This window comes from Sus scrofa, chromosome 2 (genome assembly GCF_054392235.1).
Source record: "Sus scrofa isolate SSC_HxYL_T2T_F1_AM1 chromosome 2, Sscrofa_HxYL_maternal_Yorkshire_Landrace_v2.0, whole genome shotgun sequence".
NCBI lineage: Eukaryota > Metazoa > Chordata > Mammalia > Artiodactyla > Suidae > Sus > Sus scrofa.
The window spans coordinates 145,593,438-145,611,330 of NC_139384.1; the positions used below are offsets into that span (position 1 = coordinate 145,593,438).

General features: G+C 54.5%; 2 protein-coding genes across 12 annotated transcripts in view; one reads left to right on the forward strand and one right to left on the reverse strand.

Annotated features, from left to right (window-relative positions):
• Positions 1 to 3,337, forward strand: CCNI2 (cyclin I family member 2). Its single transcript, XM_085014564.1, has 4 exons — positions 1 to 477; positions 904 to 1,035; positions 1,611 to 1,685; positions 3,098 to 3,337. The coding sequence occupies exons 1-4, from the start codon at positions 61 to 63 to the stop codon at positions 3,335 to 3,337; spliced, it is 864 nt and encodes a 287-aa protein (XP_084870690.1). The 5' UTR covers positions 1 to 60.
• The window catches only part of SEPTIN8 (septin 8), a 27,346-nt gene continuing 12,512 nt past the window's right edge, over positions 3,060 to 17,893 (reverse strand). Inside the window, exons 3-10 of one of the 11 annotated variants that reach the window (XM_021085441.2) lie at positions 17,231 to 17,426; positions 16,693 to 16,873; positions 15,518 to 15,679; positions 14,857 to 14,953; positions 14,494 to 14,662; positions 14,151 to 14,283; positions 13,864 to 14,054; positions 3,060 to 4,375 (exon numbers count right to left, since the gene is read on the reverse strand). In XM_021085441.2, the coding sequence (XP_020941100.1) occupies positions 4,213 to 4,375; positions 13,864 to 14,054; positions 14,151 to 14,283; positions 14,494 to 14,662; positions 14,857 to 14,953; positions 15,518 to 15,679; positions 16,693 to 16,873; positions 17,231 to 17,426 (1,292 nt within the window). In that variant the 3' untranslated portion in view covers positions 3,060 to 4,212. Of the gene's footprint in view, positions 4,379 to 8,074; positions 10,937 to 13,863; positions 14,055 to 14,150; positions 14,284 to 14,493; positions 14,663 to 14,856; positions 14,954 to 15,517; positions 15,680 to 16,692; positions 16,880 to 17,230; positions 17,833 to 17,893 lie in introns of those variants that run through there. The other 10 variants (XM_013995122.3, XM_013995121.3, XM_085014546.1 and 7 more) reach the window with 10 other exon arrangements.

Consider the following 17,893-nt stretch of genomic DNA (forward strand, 5'->3'; position numbering starts at 1 on the left):
GGCGCCGGGTTAGAAAAAGCCGGGCTAAGCTCGGATGCAGACCCAGGATGCTGCGCTGCCATGGCCTCCCGCCCGCGGCTCCCGCCGCAGCCCTCGGCCTCGAAGGTAAGAACCGTCCCGCGTCCAGCTGAACTGGTCCTTCGCTGGATTCTCTCGCCGGCCCTGGGGACCGCCTCTCTCCCCCGGACGAGACTCAGGACCTTGCCGGGGGCGTGCCTGTGCGGGGCCGCCCGGCTCCCCGCGCCGGTTCCGCCCGCTGCACGCCCCACCCCCGCCCCCGACGCCGCTGTGGGGCCGCCGACCACGCCCCCTCCGCCCCCCCCGCCGCCCCCGCCGCCCCCGCCGCCCCCAGTCCCGAGCCAGCCCTATCTGGTGCCAAGCGACTGGGGAGGCGTCGTGGACGAGCGCCAGCTGGATGCCCACCTGACGCAGGCCCTGGGCCGCGAGGCGCGCCTGTGGCAGGGCGGCCAAATCCAGGTACCGGTCCCCGCGTCGGGCCTTCCTGGGAGCGTGTTCATCCCCGTCCTCACGCGCACACGGTTCGCGGCCGGGCTCCACTTGCACCCGCGCTCAGGTGAGCCGCGCCTGGAGCGCGCACCTTCCCCAGGTGCGTCCCCTCGCACCAAGCAAGAGGCGGGATTCGCTGACTTCTCCCACTGAGAGGGTGCTTCGGAAAAGGGCTTCTTTGAGTTGGGGAACTCTTCGTAGGACCCACAACGGGTACGGGAAGAAGATCTGAATGGGGGAGCCGCTGGGCATGAGGGGCTCTTTACTGACCGAGATTGGAAGTTGAGGGGGCTTCTCACCGCCTTTCTGATCAACTTAAGCAGACGGTCCAGCCCCTGGTGGACAGAGACCGGCCACTAGTGACTGTCCCTTCCCTCCCCCACCTCCTCTTTCCAGCAGGTGGAGATGTGCAAAGCCTTCGAGGGAGTCGTGTTGTGGCTCCTGAGAGTTGAGAATATCTTTGGCTTCTCCCAGACCACTTTTAACCTGGCTCTCACTATCTTCAGCCGCTTCATACTTTCAGTAAAGGTTAGGAGGTCTCTGATGGATGGTGACAGGTGTTGGGGGGCGGAAAGGGAACTCTGTTCCCATTGCTGCCTGAGAGGAGACTCATGCCAGATGTCCACACTGAGCCTCATACGCTAAGTAAATTGTTCCAACTGGAATTGGAGCCCCTCCACCTCCTACACTCTGCCCCGTCTTGCTCAGTATTTTGGGTCCATTAGGGGTTGACTTGGGGAGCCTAAGAGGACCTAGTGGGGAAAGGACTCCCTGTATGATGGTGTTGGGTGTGCTTGTCTGGACCCATCCACAGCAGCCTCAGGCCAGGATGAGACTGTGTGTTCCCTAAAATGCTGCCCTATTTCCCACCTCCAGACAGTCCTCTGATAGACGACTGCTGGCTAGTGAGTCATTTGTGGTTCTGAAACCAGGAGGTTTTCACTGATCATGTCTGAAAATGAAACTAACTTCCATATGGATAAATACAGTCTGCCTTTTAATTTAAAAAGGAAAAACTTGATTTCTTTACTTAAAAAAAAGATACTTTACAGTTAATCTCTGGCATTCGTATTCTGCTCAAGTGTGTTTCTTCCCCACTTCAGGTAAAAAGGCGTTTATTCCATTGTGTCACAATTACTTCCCTGAGACTTGCTGCCAAAGTTAATGAAGAAGAGGAGGTATGGGTCCCTGGAAGTTCATTCCAAGTTACTTTTGAGGGATATGGGTGTATAACACTGGAAGTTTCCTGTAGGGTCTGTGCCCTTGGGAATGCGCATCCTGGAAAAGTCATTACCTTTCCAGGATCTCAACTGTCCCTTCCTTAGGCTCGTCAGATGCTGGGACCCCACAATGGGGAATTAGAAGAGCTGAATTCTCCTGGTACAGCAAACCCAGAGGGCTTACCTCCTGGCAGATTGATCTTGCCTCATGGGTTGATGCAGGATGCCACTTCCCACTTAGCAGAAGAAAAAGGCCATATGGCCAAAGCATATGGCCAAATGGCCACCCCCAGACACTACACCTAAGAAAGCTGCTTAAGGACTTGGCTGTGTCCCTGGTTTTCAGGGACTATGGGACCATTCTCCCAGAAGGCCAGGAGGGCCATGTGCAGTGGGTGAAGAAGCCCCCAGAAAGGCTTCACCTTGCTTGAACTTCTGTTTCACTGTGGCTTCTGTTCAGGAGAGAATCCTGAACTTTCTGAGGCCTCTGTCTCTCCCTCCCTCCAACTTCTCCTCCTTTGGGGATATGGAACCCCTGCTATTTCTACAAGGTCTCACCCTGAGATTGGCTGATCTCAGGGTCTAAGCAGGCAGAAAGAGTCTCCTGTGTGTCCAGTTCCAAATCTTTGGGAAAAAAAATTTAAATCCTGTTTGTTAGAATATAATGTAAGCCTCCCCCCAAGATGTTTTGTCCAACTAAAAATCAAGTAAATAACCTTTATAAAAGAACTGTTCCTAGAGGTTGTAGTAAGATTTTGTTAATTGAAAAAAAAAAAGTAGGACGAAGTCTTTGATGCACTTGGTACTTGAATGTTTATTCACAGACAAACTTTTGTAGTCTATGTAGAAAAAATTCAGTTTTTCTGGGACTGACCTGCCTTCAATAAAGGCAGAAAGGAATGTGTTTGTGCCTATGGTGTTGCCAAAACCCTGCGAGGTTTTATCAGCATCTCTTTCTCATAGAGAGAAAGGCATACCCTCTATGACAAGGAATTACGGTAGGGCTAGAGATGGAGAATGGGTTGAGGCCACAGCTGGAAACCTTTGAGTGCGTTCTTGCAGCTGAATAGGGGAGACAGCACAGCCCCAGCCTGCAAGGCACCTTCGGGTATGAGCTGGAATGCAGTTGGGGATCAAGACCTGTTGGCAGCAGGCGGCCATGTGATAGTCACTACACATTGTCCCAACGACCTGGGGACTTGACAGATAGCCAAGATCTGGTTTGGTTTTTCTTCTGGAAGCAGTTTTCTGTGGTGGGTCACTGGCAGACCACTCTCCTAGGGTCATGGATGCCCAATCCCCAAGGAAAGGAAAACAAAAGCTACCATGACATGGTGTAGGGCTTTGGCCTCTTTATTTTCTTTTTACAGTTAGTTCCGCGCGTAAAAGACTTCATAAAGCACTATGGCTCTGGCTACTCCCCGAATGAGCTGCTGAGGATGGAGCTGGCTATTCTGAACAAACTGCACTGGGATCTCTACACTGGGACACCGCTGGACTTCTTGACCATAGTAAGTATGAGGAGTTTCCCTGGACTCGTCGTGCCTTTGGAAGAGCTGTTCACAACACAGGACGGCAAAGCACACGTCCTTGCACATGCAGCACAGTGAGGTCACCCACAGGGCTCACGACACACGGACAAGTGACATTGTATCTTCAATCCAACAGAGTTCTGCCAGACTCCCACTTCTAAAGACATGAACTTTACAAAGATATTTAGACGGCACTATTAGAGTGAGTTTCTCTTTTAAATACACACTGCAAAAATATGTAACTTTCCATTCTATGAATACTGTACATAAAAATCTGTCTGCTTTTGCTACACTTTACACACATTCATTTAGCTGTCTTTATGCACCTACCCACAATCCTTACTGAGGCTTTAGACCATATTGATCCGGCACTTAAAAAAATGTCATATTAGTTTGTGTTTGTTTTAGTTGGAGGATGATGGTCGTCCTTAAGGATATGGTTCCGTTAGTAAGGCAAAATTACGCAATGTGGAAACGTCATGGGGTTTTGGTCTGTTATGAAGCATGAAGATTAAATCACTAAGCATTTTGAAAACCCGCCACTGTTGCCAAGTTGCAGAGTTTCTTCTCCCGTCCAGCAGATACAAGTAACTTTTCTGTGACCTTAATCTTGAATGGACTGTTTCTCTGTTTCAGAATTGAAACACTGTCAGGCGGGGTACTTGAGGCTCCTAATGACCCTGCTGCAAAGCAGACTGTCTTTTCCTCTCCCAGGTTGAAGCTGAACTTGGCCACAGAGTGGGTATTAAGCCTCGAGCCCCTGCGGGGCCATGAATGGGAATGAAAGGGCTTGGGCAACATTTGATGTTCCCTGATGGAAATTTAAATTGTTTGCACTTTGGGTCCTTGGTATCTGAAAAGTATGGGCCTCTCTGACCTAATCTTAAAAACCACCGTCTCCAGTTCCACACCCTGGTGGTCCTGGGCTGGCCCCACGTGAAGGAGCTGCTGCCTCAGAGGAATCCTTCCCTCCACGTCGCGTCCCTGACCAGGCAGCTGCAGCACTGTATGGCGGGCCACCAGCTGCTGCAGTTCAAGGGCTCCACACTGGCCTTGGTCATCATCACCTTAGAGCTGGAGAGGCTCATGCCCGACTGCTGCGCTCCTATCTCTGATCTGCTAAAGAAAGCACAGGTAGACATGGACTTGGCCCCAGACCAGGCTCTCAGTTCTGCCCCTTGAGCTGAGGCACTCTGCCCCCCGAAGGGTACCCGTGGCCCTTCTCGACCCGTGTGGGCTTCAGAAGATGCTCTGGCCATGAGGACTCTGAACACGCATGGCATTCCCTCTGGACCTGAGTATGGGACCCATTCCTTCAGCAGACCAATTAGACAGGGAGAGACGCTTTGTCCCAGCGGCAGCCCCTGTAGCCAAGAGCATTCAGGGACCTGCCCAGCTCAGTGGGATGCAACACTGAGCTTAATATTGGGGAGTGTAAATTTCAGATCCCACCCCCCCACCCCCCCACCCCCGCTATATGGTCCCAGGCACTGGGCTTCCATGAGGCAGGCACTGGGAGGCAGAACTGCTTAGGATGGACAGGGTTAAGATGGAATGTGTTAGACGAAGGACAGTTTTAGGGAGGTGGAAGATGGGTGTCCCTGAGATGGTGGAGTTTAGGTTCTTAAGTTGGGTGGTTGGACTTTCCTGAAATTGCTCCATGCTGCCAAGTTGGCACTCAGTTGCTCATTCTTTAGAAGGTAAAAGGGTTCTGCCTCAAGAATGACCACTCTGTTTTAATTACAGGTTGGCATTAGGCAGTGGAACCGCTGCAAAGAACTTGTAAAGCAGCAGCTGATACGTGTGTAGTCACCTTCCTGCACAGACAACGTTCTGTTTCACCTGCCAGCCCCTGTGCCCCTACCCCCGTGCCCTTGAGAGCATAATGGCAATCCCTCCTTGCATGGACTCCTCTATATTCATGGCTTTATGGATCCTATAACAAAGGAAGAAGGCCCTGAAAGAGAAACTGAGAAAATGTTCCTGAATCTTGAGAAAAAAAAATAAGGGGGCAAAAAAGATGGGTCTGGGTCCTTAAAGGGAAAGGGAGTCTGACAGATTGAACCCCTGCCTCCCTTGCCACTCTGGGCCCCAGGGAGAAGGAATAAATGCTCCTGCTGCAGTGCGGTTTTGCTCCTTTCTCCAGCAAGGGCTGTATCAGGGCTGGAATATGAGGCCAGAGGTAGGCTCTGCGGAGGGCCGGAGGGCCAGGCTGGTACTGACAGACACGTTCTAGCTGCTCCACCTGCCAGGGCTGGCCAGGGCCTTCCAGTTCCCTAGGCTTATCTCATGAACATGTGCAGCGCTTCGGGTCCCAGCATCCTGCCCGCCCCTGCAAAAATGGGACAGTCTCTCCAGATACCTGGACCTAGCCATGATTTAAGTCTTTTGTTCTAAGGACGTGATGATCAAGTAGGCTTTGTTTATGTACAGAAAGTAACTTGATGAAGCTTTAGGCAAATCTCTTTTTACTCCTAAGCAAAGGAGTCTATTAGCTTAACGAGGGGAATTTTTGAGTTAAAGAATGACACTTCCAGTTACCCTTAAGCTGGGAAGGCACAGCTCCCAGACGCTGGTTGAGGTGAGCAGGTTCGGAGGCTGAGTCTGCCCCCGGCCCTGCGCTGCCAGCAGGAGGAGAGGACTCGCAAGGCTGTGAGGGGAAAGCCAGCTGCCCTCGGATGCTGTGACACTGCAGAGCCATTCTCTAGGCAGGGGCATCCAGTTGACAGAGATGCCTGCGGGGGCTGTGTCAGTAGTGCTGGGGATGTCACGGACTAAGCCACACACGTAGAGGTGTTCTGTGAGGTCCCTCCATGGAAGTTTTTTTGGGTAAATGTGCTAAGCCATAGGGCGTGTGATTTGCTACAAGGTTCAAAACAGTCAAGGACCAGAGATAATAATAGTGTCTGTACGGTAGTCAGTTCACATCTCTACCATTTGTTGTGACATAGCTACTTGCTGGGGCTTTTGGTAAAATACACTTTGATTCCTTTCAACCCCATCTGAGTCTTATTTCACATGGATACCATGCATGTGGATTTTATGATAGAGTCAAACACACTTGAAATTCCATCTCCCAGGTCCTATCAGGAACCGTCCTCTAGTCCAGCCCGGAGCAAGACACTGAGTGGCAGCAGGCTGCTTGTGGCCACAGCTCCCTCTGCCCCCCTCCTCCCACTGTGAGGGGGCACTGTCGTTGGTGGTGGCTTGTCCTACAGGCCCACGCCAGCTCAGGCTGTCCCTGACATCAGGACACTGCTGACAGGTACCCAGACCCCTTAACCCAGTAGCTCTGGATGTAAAGCTGCATCCCTGGAGGTAAACCAGCTCTCAATCCCTTGGAGAAAGAAGGTAGAGCTGTGAGCCACAGTCCTGGGGTAAGGGACCGCCTTGCTGCTTCATCTTTCTGTAAATAACCTTCCCCTTCTTTGGGGAGGCAAACTTCCGTATTGCCCAAGTACCACTCGTGAGGTGGTGGTTGTTGTTTTGAGTTTCTGTGCTGTCCAAGCTTGCCTGGGGGTCCCAGGTCCCATCCTACTCTCCTCTAACACTTTTTTTCCCCAAGGTTAGGAACTCAGATCAGAGATTGGGGGGGGTCACTGTGGTGGCAGAAATAAGGACACACTCCATCCTCCTACAGGGGCTAGGGGCTGGTGAAGGGCTGTGGCTGCAGAAAAATGGAGATGGGAGAGGGCTCAGAGGTGGAAGGGCTAAGAGAAGAACAGGGTAGATGAGCATCACAGACCTGTCTGAAACTTTTCAGATATTTCCTCCCCCAGTTGTGTGAGCCAAGTTTTATAATGTTGTTTCTTCCCGCGGTGTGGCCCTACTGCCCCTGGCTTCCTGGAGAGTCTGTCCTTCACAGCTTAGAGAAGACTTTGCGTCTCTGCCACCTGCCTCCCCATGGGGAGAGTTGTGCCGTACCTTCTCCAGGGCTGCCTGCATGCCCTTCTTCCAGCTGGGCTGTCAACGTCCCCACTTTGGTCCCCTAGCTCCACACTTGGGTCTTGCCAGAGATAAGCCTAGTGTCCAAAAGAAAAAGCTCCCCAACAGGCGGGCCCAGGAGATTGCCATCGCTTCCTTCAACCACCAGTCTGCCCTTCCTCAGCCACAGATTCGTCTCCTTGCCAGGGCACCCCATGTCTACATAACCATCTCAAGGCCACCCTCCCACACTGTCAAACTGCATGCTTTAATATTGGCCACATTTCCCCTGTTCCTCCATCACTCCATCAGGTTTCCAAGGAACAGCCATAGCTCAGAAATTAAGGGTGCAAGATACCAATATTCAAACCCCAAATCCTCCCAGCTAAGAGCTGTATGACCTTGGGTCATTGCTCGACCTCTCTGTGTCTTACCGCTAAGATGGCGAAAATGATACCTAATCATACGATTATGGTGAAGATTAGAGGAATTAATATATGTAAGGCACCTGAGAGTCATGACTGGCAGACAGGAAGAACTCAAAGGTTGGCTGTTCCATGTCAAGCCTCCACAAGGATATAAACTCTCCAAGGGCAGGGTCTGCCTTTCCTCATGTGCTACCTGACAGTCACCTGGTAAAGATGCATTGGCCACAGGCTACCTCTTCTCAGTCATAACTATCTTTCCTCCAGTGCCAACCTATTCAAGAGCCTTTCACAGATGCCCATGGCAGGATTCATTATTAAAACATACCTCCGACAGAGGCTGATCAACTCCACAAAGTTCACAGATAAGACAAGCTGCGTTTTAAACGGGATGCCATAGCGGATTAATAGGCTAGGAAACATTAAATCAGAAAAGCCACTGCCCAAAAAAAGACACCACAAAAACTCAAAATAAATGCAAAATTTAATGGAAAAAAAATGAGTACAAAGTGAATGGAAGGGAACAAAAACAGTCAATGAATGAAGGAGTAAATGAATTAACCAGTGAGGCAGTTTTAGAAAAGCATGTTAACGTAACAGAGTAGCAAGCCACACTTCCCTCCGGCCTCATATCCAGTTATCTGAGCCCCACTTCACAGGGAACCCACACGAACATACACGAACACATATGCGGCCGGTCTGCACAAGTACAGACCACCTAGACTCAGGTTCCCCATAACTCGGGTGACCGCACATCCCAGGGTGCCTGAGACGGTTACGGCTTATGCCTGTTGACCTGGCATAATAATTAAGAGCATCTCCTTTCACTCGCAAAGTCTCAGTTTGGGCAGTAAATTATATGGTGATTCTACCCCAAACCAACTTGGTTCATGAAAGACATGATAGTAAAAGCCAGTGTGATCCCACTGACAACCCTAACAATACCAACAGACACCACTGCGACAGCAAAGGAGGGGCGGGCAGGCCCCGCGACAAAGGCCCCATTCCATGGGGGGCAGCTCGGTAAATAACAGCAAGTTTCAAGCTTGCCGTGTGCACCGAGGATTAATTTGGTCTCAGCTAAAAACGACAAAATTCCAAACACAAACAGCATGGAAGAAAAGTGCAGCGGGGCCCACCAAAGCCAGTGGGACCTGGGAGGCAGCTCAGACCTCAGAAAACGTCACAATGGCAGGTCTCCCCCAAGATGCTGGGAAGCCTTGGGCCCAAAGACAGGTAACCAGCCCCACCTCTGGCCTCCAAGGTATGCCTTGGGGGTGGCCCGCAGGCGGCGGTGGGCGGATGGCAGAGTCTACCTGCTCTGAGAGTCCCCAGATTGGCCCACGAACCAGGAATCTTCATTTCTTATATAATCGAGGACCCCGCTGGGTTGCTGGGCCTCATCTTGAGAAATACATTAGTTGACAGAGGCGATCTTAAAGGTCATACTCCCACCAACTAAATACATTTTCAGACACATAATGGCCCTAAAGTTAAGCTGCTTGCAGTCCACATCTGCCTCAGATAGGCTGATGTGTCTTTCTGGATACCCACACTGAAGCATCAGTCCTCCGTTACAAGCAGAGGTGGATTCACTATGACACGAATGAAGCTTAATTTTCAAGGCCCCTTCTAAAGCCTTGTACCGACCTTATATTCATATCCCTTTTTTTTTTTGTTCTTTGGGGGGGGGGGTATGTTTTGGAAGAAGGCTTCTCAAAGAGTTCAAGCTTCCAGCCCCTCTAAATCTGTATCCACCCCTGGTCAGGGCAGAATCCTTGGAGCCAGCGATAAAACGTGAGCGTCACTAAAACCTGCCCTCCTGGTGAGGAGAAAAAGGCCTGCTTTTCCTGGCCGTGCCTCGATGGATACACACAACTCACCCTCCACCCTTCTCTGCATGGCAGCAGGGAGCCAGGACCTAGTCCTGGACATCAGCAAAGCAGGAAGCCAAGGCACAAAGAGGGAAGCCACGGTGGGAGGAAAGAAGGAGGACACAAAAAACAAACTGCCGATCCGACCATACATGAGCGCGGCTTCCTAAGGCTTCCAACTCAGGAGGGCACTAGACTGAGCTCGTTGAGGCTAGAGCTGCGTGTCACTCTGGGGAGCCTGTGCCCAGCTCAGTGCTTCACCAGCATTCAGTGAAATCCTCCCTTTAGCCATGCATTTCTCGCATCCCATGTTATCAGAGCGTATTTTCAACCCTGACAGTCTCAGTGGCTTGCAAACCAACAGGAACAGAGGAGCATGTGTGGACCTGGGATGGGCTCCCTAAGAGGGCAGCTAAAGAGGAAAAGCTCCTCTGCAGGCAGTTTTTTCTCACATTGTTCATGAACATCAGACACCTTCGTCTCTTCGTCCTGTGACTCCACCAGGAAAAAGCAAACAATGACCTGGAAAAAAGAAACCTTCTCCCTCTGAGCACGCTTTGCATTCGGAATCTGCAAGGTTGGGGTGGGAGTCTTAGCAGGAGTCACACACTGAACACACACACGTGGGGCTGGTCCCTGTTTACACGTGGCGCCGCTGGGGCACACGGACAACGGCTGCGGGCTGCTGTTCCATTTACATTCACAGTGAAAACACGGGCTGTGGTCTGGTGCGTGACCCGCTTCCATCCGTAAAGAAATTCCAAACACTGTCATGACAGGATGTTTATTACCCACCTCTCCCTGTATTGTATAGGGATACTTTATACATCAGGAAGGCTGAGATGTTTTTAGTTTTTAAAAATCAGGGTATCTGTGTTACTTATGAAAATAATGGGAGAGGGTATTATTTGTCTTGATGCTGGTGCCGAAATAAAAAATTTAGAAGTGCTTTAAAAGTTATTATTATCATTAGGCTCTAGGTTAGAAAAATTAAAACGAAGGGGAATCGGGCGGATCTGCAGCATTGATACCGGCCTCGCCTAGGGCACTGCGCGAGTTGCCATCTTGACGCTGAACAACTAGGCCGAGCATCGCCGGCGGGGGCCTTCGCTGGAGCGGCACAAAACTGCTCCATCAAGGGATAGTGACACTGTAAATGGAAGACCAGCCACTGGCTCTGAAAAAAATAAACCTCATCAGTTTGGGATTCCAGCATTCATGGCTTTGACGAATTTGCATAGAGAGGGTGGCCCCTCCCCAAGGCCCGGGCAGCCTCGGGGGGGGGGGGACAGGGCTGGGGGACAAAGCAGGGCTGTAAACACTGGAGTCTGTACCGGCTCCCAGTCCGTCCTCACACCAAGTTATGGGAGAAGGGTCACAAGGTGTAACTCAAGCAACTTAACACATGAAAGTCTAAAGTCCGCTCTTGACATGTAAGTCTGTGCGTGCGTTAACTGAAAAATAAAAATAAAACAAACAGAACAGAAACAGACACATTAAAAGATACGCCGACGACCAAATCAAACAGAAGCAAAAGACAGCAAGGTGGACACTGGGAAAGGACAGTCAGTTTGGCATTTGGGACGAGCAAAGCAGAGAACTCGCTTCGGTTTATGGCATCCCAGGCTTCGCGTCCAGATCCGACTAGGAGGTAATTTTACAAAAAGGGATTAAGGTTTGACGAATAAGTACAATCGGTCAAAGCCATTCAAGTAAACGGGCGTCCCCAAAGGCCCCTCTAAATGCACTCCTGACTCACCCCGGTGCCCTGACCAGGCCGGGGGAAGGGTGCTCCCGGCCACCCCATCTACCCCGCTCCCGGCCTCCCCGAGGCCCGCACGGGAGGAGAGGGCCCTCTCCCAGAGGCCAAACTGACTGAAGCTTTCTGGAATGTCCCGCCAACAGAAAAGACCTGTTTCCAGGCTCAGGTCACATGAAAAAAGCCTGGAAACCTGACACCAGTGATGATGCCCTTGAACCCGGCCGACCCCACCCCACTGACCTTACACCCTAACCCAGCCACAGGTCCTCGTCCTCAGTTTTCTAGGGGTTTTTGCTTTTTTTTTTTTCCTCTCTTTAGGGCCATGCCCATGGCATCTGGAGATTCCCAGGCTAGGGGCTGAATCGGAGCCACAGCTATTGGCCTACAGCACAGCCACAGCAACGCCAGATCCCAGTCACATCTGTGACCTACATCACAGCTTATGGCAACGCCGGATCCTTAACCCACTGACTGAGGCCAGGGATCGAACCTGCGTCCTCGTGGATGCCAGTCAGATTCCTTCCCACTGAGCCACAACGGGAACTCTATTGTCTTCAGTTTTTCAGAGGTTTCTCCACATCTCGCTTCCTAGGGGACTCTGCCTTTTTTTTTTTTTTTAATGGAGATGGCCTGGGCTAAGCTGGCAGGAACAGGGCAAAGTCTCTTGGGGTGCCAGCACCTGGGCCACAGACTGGCATACTCCTTCCAGGAGAAACCAGATTTCTGAGCTGCTAGCTTGAAATCCACACAGGTTCTAATTCACAGAGCTGGACATGGGACCAGGGCTAGAAGCAAAGGCAAAGCCGAAGGGAAACTGATACAGCTGAGGGGAGTGTGGGGCCGGGGTCCTCCCTGAGGACAGGCAGGGGCTTATCTGCCCCAGAGGTGCCAGCACGGGGATTGGAGCCATGAGTCAGCAGGATGGGGAAACTATAGCAAGAAGCCTCTCTGTCCCAAAGCAGAAAACAGGCCTGAAGACTGAGAACTAGCCTCTAGTTCCTAAATGCCTGGCTCTGTCCTCCTGGCCTCCCCTGAGGGAGGAGCCCTTTAACTTTCTTTTCCTTAGGTGTGTCTGTGCCTCTGTGCAGGTGTGTCCTGGGAACTGTGTGTATTGGTAGCCATGCATCTGAGTCTCTGTGTGTGATGCGGCAGGAGAGACTAAGACAGTGTACCCGTGTCACGCATGTGCGTATGTTAGGGAACGCGATGCTGGGGGGCAGGGGAGGGCTAACGCCACAAGCAGCATCCCAGGGCCACAGCTAGCTATGCACTGCATGGCTCTAACCACAACGCTCCACTGCCACCAAGGAAAGAAGGGCCTGGACATACACATTCTCGAACATTCCAGGAGGAAATGAGATTCCAAGAGGATAAGACTGAGGGCCGAGATGGATACGCCTGCTTAGTTTCGAGGTAGGCAAGAGAAGGAAGTTACCGACACAGGCCAGGAGCAGGGAGAAGCAGGAATGGACGAGATCCCCACGGGGGGACGGGGTGTGGGACGCTGAATGAAGTGAGGTGGGAGAGGAAGCCAGGGCACCCGGGCGCCAGCTCTGAGTATGGAAACGGGCCATGAAAAACGCTGAGGAGGAGGGACTTAGGGCGGCCCCCACCTGGCCAGGAGGCTGCCAGGCCTCCTGGAGGCTGGGAAAGGCCTCCTCTCCATCCCCCACCCCTCTCTCTCCTCCCCGTCAACTCCTGACTCTCAGAAGAACAACTCCAGCCTCTCCTCGAGGGGCAGCCCCTCTGCCCAGCAGGACTCAGGGAGCCCCTACCGGGAGCTGCGGCCCTTCCCTCAGCAGGCCGTGATCACAGTGTCCAGGGGGTCAGGCCTGGCTGGGCTCCACTGTCCTCAGTCAGCACCTGCCTGTCCACATGGGGACCATGTCCACAGCCTCAGGACGGAGGGGCGGCACCCCGGCCGCCCAAGGAGAACCCACAGGGGCTTTGGGATTCTGTCCAGAAATGCTGCCATGCCGAGGCCCTGACCCTCTCCCGGCCTGAGAGACGTTCCCCAGGAGCCTACACCCTCTCAGGGGCCACTCCCTGCCTGGGCGGCCGGCCTCCTCCACCCAGCTCTTGAGGGGCTGCAGGAGAAAGACAGTGAGAGAGAGAGAGAGAGAGTAATGGGCTGTGGGATGGGGGAGGGAGAGGGGCCACTCATGCACCAAGACAAGGGTGGGCGCCTGCGCTTGATTGAGGTCTTGGTCCATGAAGGCCACCAGAGAAAGAAAACGAAGGATGAGTGAGAATGAGGTGAGAGAGCAGGGGAAAGGAGAGAGCAAAGGGGTGAACCGGTGAGAAAGAGGGAGACAGAGGGGGCGATGAGAAGGAACAAACCAGAGGGGGCGAGAACAAGAGAGACGAGAGAGGGGGTGGGGACGAGAGAGGGGGTGAGAACAAGAGATGAAAGGGGGTGAGAACAAGAGAAGGGGTGAGGACGAGAGACGAGAGGGGGTGAGAACGAGAGATGAGAGGGAGTGAGAACAAGAGAGGGGGTGAGAACGAGAGATGAGGGGGGTGAGAACGTGAGAATGAAAGGGAGCGAGATGAGAGCTGAGAAGGGGCGAGAAGGAGTGGGAGTGGGAGCGAGCCCAGGGCCAGGAGCCCACCACCTACTTCTTCTTGTCCTTGTCCTTCCTCAGAGGCTGCTGCGAGGTGGCGTGCAGGGCCTGGGACTGCAGGGCCTCCACTGCAGCCTTCCTGCGGTTGAAGGCACTGGTCTCCTCCTCCAGTTCGCGGCGCTTCTCCTCCACTTTGCGCTTTTCCTCCTGGTGGACCCGCTTGAGGTGCTCAAACTTCTCGTGGAGCTGCGAGCAGAAGGAGCAGAGGCCAGGCTTCGCGTGGGCCCGGAAGGAGCGCCGGGGCCCCCCTGGCCTCGCCACAACCCCCGGCCCGGCACCCACCTCTCTCTCCTTCTCCTTCAACTCCAGCTCCGTCTCCTTCACTTTGTTGACAAACATCTGCCTCATCTCTTCCTCCTTCCTCTGCAGCTCACTCAGGAACTCCTTCCTCTTGGCCTCATACGTCTCCTGGAGGCTGTGGGGACCCGGGGGAAAGAGGCCAAGGGCGGGATTACGGCGGGACCGGGACGGGGTAGGCAGAGCCAGAGAGGCAGAAGCACTTGGGCACGCTGGGGCCAGGGGGAAGGATGCTGGCATCCCCGGGGCCTCGCTCCCTGGCTCACGAGCCCCCAGAACAGGTGCCCGTGTGGCAAGTCTGGCCGTGGCTGTGGAGACAGGCTGTCACCTGAAGGGCTGGCTGTCACCATCGCTGTCCTGGAAGCCCAGCTCCTCCAACTTGCAGCGCCGGTAGAGCTCGTAGTGCCGGCTGTGCGTCTGCTCGCGGAGGTCCTCCATGTTCACCCGGATCAGCATCTCCCGGAGCTTCACAAAGTCGCAGTGATTCTCGTTCTCCACTGAAAGCAGAGGGCATGTGGGCATCAGCCGGGCATGCAGGCAGGCGGCATGGGGAGGACAGCGCAGGACCGCGGCTAGAGTGTCAGAGGCAGACTCCAGAGGGCGGACGGGTGGCAGATAGTCGCGCGGAGGACGCAGGGCAGGGGGCGAGGTTCGGGTCTGGCTGGGGACGCGCTCTCGCCACCACACTCACCTTGCACCACTCCCCACGGGTACTGCCGTGCTCGCACCAGCTTGTTCCCCACCTTCACCTCCTCCGTGCTGCCCACCACGGCAAAGGGCAGGTGTGCCTGCAAGGGGTCCAAGTGCACGTGAGCGCTGAGCTGACTCGGTTGACGGATGGCCCCACCCTCACTGCCCCTGGGCCCCAGGGGAGTGGGTTGCTCAGACCTGAACAAGGCCTGACCAGATACTCAATTCCTGGCTCTCCTTGGGAGAAGTATCCTGGAACCTCCAAAATAAGGTTCCTCATGTTCTAGGGTGTTGTTTCAGTCTTTGGACTCCCCAGGGGCCCCCAGAAGCTCCCTCGAAGGACCTGTGGGCCTGGCTCTCTTCCAAGTTCCCAAGCCGTGGCATCCTACCTGCTCACTCCGGCAGGTTTCAGATCCCCGCCCTGAGCTTGCCTCATGGGCAGCTTAAACCTAGGGATGCCCAGTACCAGGCTAACACCCGAGTCCTCCTATTCCGGGTCCACAGGACACAAGACTGGCTGGCTCCCAGATGCCCACCCGACTTTGCTAAAGAGCAAAGGCTGGCATCTAGGGGAACAGGAGTGGCCTGGGGCTCTGCCAGAGATCTGTGCCAGCTCCAAGCCCTCCAGCCCCAGAGCCCTGAAGCCCCGCCTCGACGCTCACATTCATGACTGCGTTGATCTCGGCAACAGCCTCGTCATCAGTGGGAAACTGGTAGATCTGGACCCCATTGCTGACCAGCTCGCCCATGATCTTGATCTTGAACTTGTGGAGCTCACTCTTGGAGATGGTGTCAGCCTTGGCAATGATGGGAATGATGTTCACCTGCCAGGATCGGGGAGAGGAGACAGCAGGCGAGTTACTCCCTAACTGTGGACAGCCCCGCTCAGGCCACAGACTTGGGCAGAGGGGCACGACATCAGAGAAAAGGAGCTGCTCCCAAGGGGAGTCCTGGCCTGAACCCAGCCAGCTGGGGCCATTGCGATGGGTTGACACAACTGGCTGCAGGGCTCATAGCCCCAGCTCCCTCAAACCTCCATTCAGCCCAAAATTAGTCCCCTGTGCATGCTCAGCTTTGACCTAGTGTGCTCTGAAGGTCTTAACTAGCATGGAGCCTAACAGGAGCAATGGCAGGAGGCTGAGCTCCCCACAAGCAGGAAGCCAAAGGAAGACCCCAAGATCTCCCAAGCCAAGGTTACCCCATTCTTCCCGGTGAAAATTAACTCTTGTGGAAGGTGACAGGTGACTGTGAAGCTGCACACCCTCCAGGACCCCACGCGGTTCCCACCGTCCCCATGAAACTGCCCTCGTAACACCCACTCCCCCTTCCTACTCCAATTCTGGGCCTTAACTCTCCTCTCTCTGAGGTCCTCAGAAGGACCCCAAGGGGAGCCACGACAGGAAGGACAAGGGACGTGAAGGGGGCAGAGGAACTAGGAATTAAGTGAGATGAGATGAGCAGAGAATTGGGATGCCCTGGGGAGGGGGTCAGAGGGCCAGAGGGGCTAGGGGACACACAAGGGGGGCGGGGGTAACCCTAGGGTGATGGGGAGGTGGCCACGAGCTAGCAGGCTGAGAATAAGAACCAATTCAGCAGGAAAGAAGGGGCTCAGAGCCAGACGCAGGGGACAGAGCTCTGCAGAAAGAGCCCAGAGCATCGGGGGTTGGTTGGAGGCACAGGGACAGAGAAAATACAGAGAAGACCAAGCCAAGAGGGTTGTCTGCAAGGCCCCAGCCAGCGGAGCCCTGAGGACCACAGCGCAGAGTCGCATGCAGCCGCCTCACCCCACCTCCGGGGAGGACCGGGAGCCCACGGGACCAGCGGGAGGGCACCAGACCTTGCTGTCCAGTTTCTTCATGGTCACCAGATCCAGGGACTTGAGGGAGTGCCCGGTGGGCGTGATGAAGTAGAGGCAGACGTGGATCCTCGTGTCGTGGTAGTCGAAGAGCGAGCGGCGGATCTTCAGCTCCTCCTGCAGGTAGTTTTCAAACTGCGCGTCGATGTAGTCGACGATGGGCCTGTAACTACAGGGAGCTCCGTCACAGGCAGGCAGGCAGGCGGCAGGCGGCGGAGCGGCGGCAGGGCCCCGAGCCAGGCCAGCTGCCCCCCGGCCTTCTCTGAGGAGACGGACAGCGTCTCCCTGGGATCCCTGTCTGGGTGCCGGTGGCTGACCCCTTCTCCTGGTCCCCAAGGGGTCCTCGGGACCTCAGACATTCCCCAAGCGGCGCTCCCTTGGCCCCCACGGAGCGCGGGCTGGGCTACTGGTCCAGGGGCAGCGAGGAGCGCGGAGTCCTCGGGCGGAGGGTTGGCACCCCACCCGCGTGGGCGGCGCCACAGGGAAGAGACCAGGCGGGGCTGCCCTTCCTGCCTCTTGCCTCTCATCCTTGTTGATCTGATCCCCGAAGCCCACGGCGTCCACGATGGTCAGCTTGAGCTGCACGTTGCTCTCTTGGAGGTCGTAGGTCTGAGGCCGCAGCCGCACGCACTCCTCGTGGTGACTGGCTTCCTCGGTCTCGAAGGTCGTGTTGAAGAGCGTGTTCATCAGTGTGGACTTGCCGATGCCCGTCTCTCCTGGGGGGCGGGGAGGTCAGAGGCCAGAACAGGGGCCCTCCCTGGCAACCCAGCCAGGCTGGTGGGGGGGGGGGGGGCTCAGGTACCCTCGGCCTCCATGCAAGACAGAGGGGCAGCCCCCCCCCCATCCCTCACCGTCCCCAACCCCAGGAACCATCCCTTCTCAGTGGCCTCAGAAAGAAGAGTCAAAAGGCTGACTCAGGAGTTCCCATTGTGGCTCAGCATTAAGGACCCGACTAGCGCCCATGAGGACGCGGGTTCAATCCCTGGCCTCACTCAGTGGGTTAAGAATCCAGGGCTGCTGTGAGCTGTGGCGTTGGTCGCAGACTCGGCTTGGATCACGCATTGCTGTGGCTGAAGTGTAGGCCAGGGGCTAGAGCTCCGATTCGACTCCTAGCCTGGGAACCTCCCTATGCAGCAGGTGTGGCCCTAAAAAGCAGGAAAAAAAAGAAAAAAAAAAAAAAAAA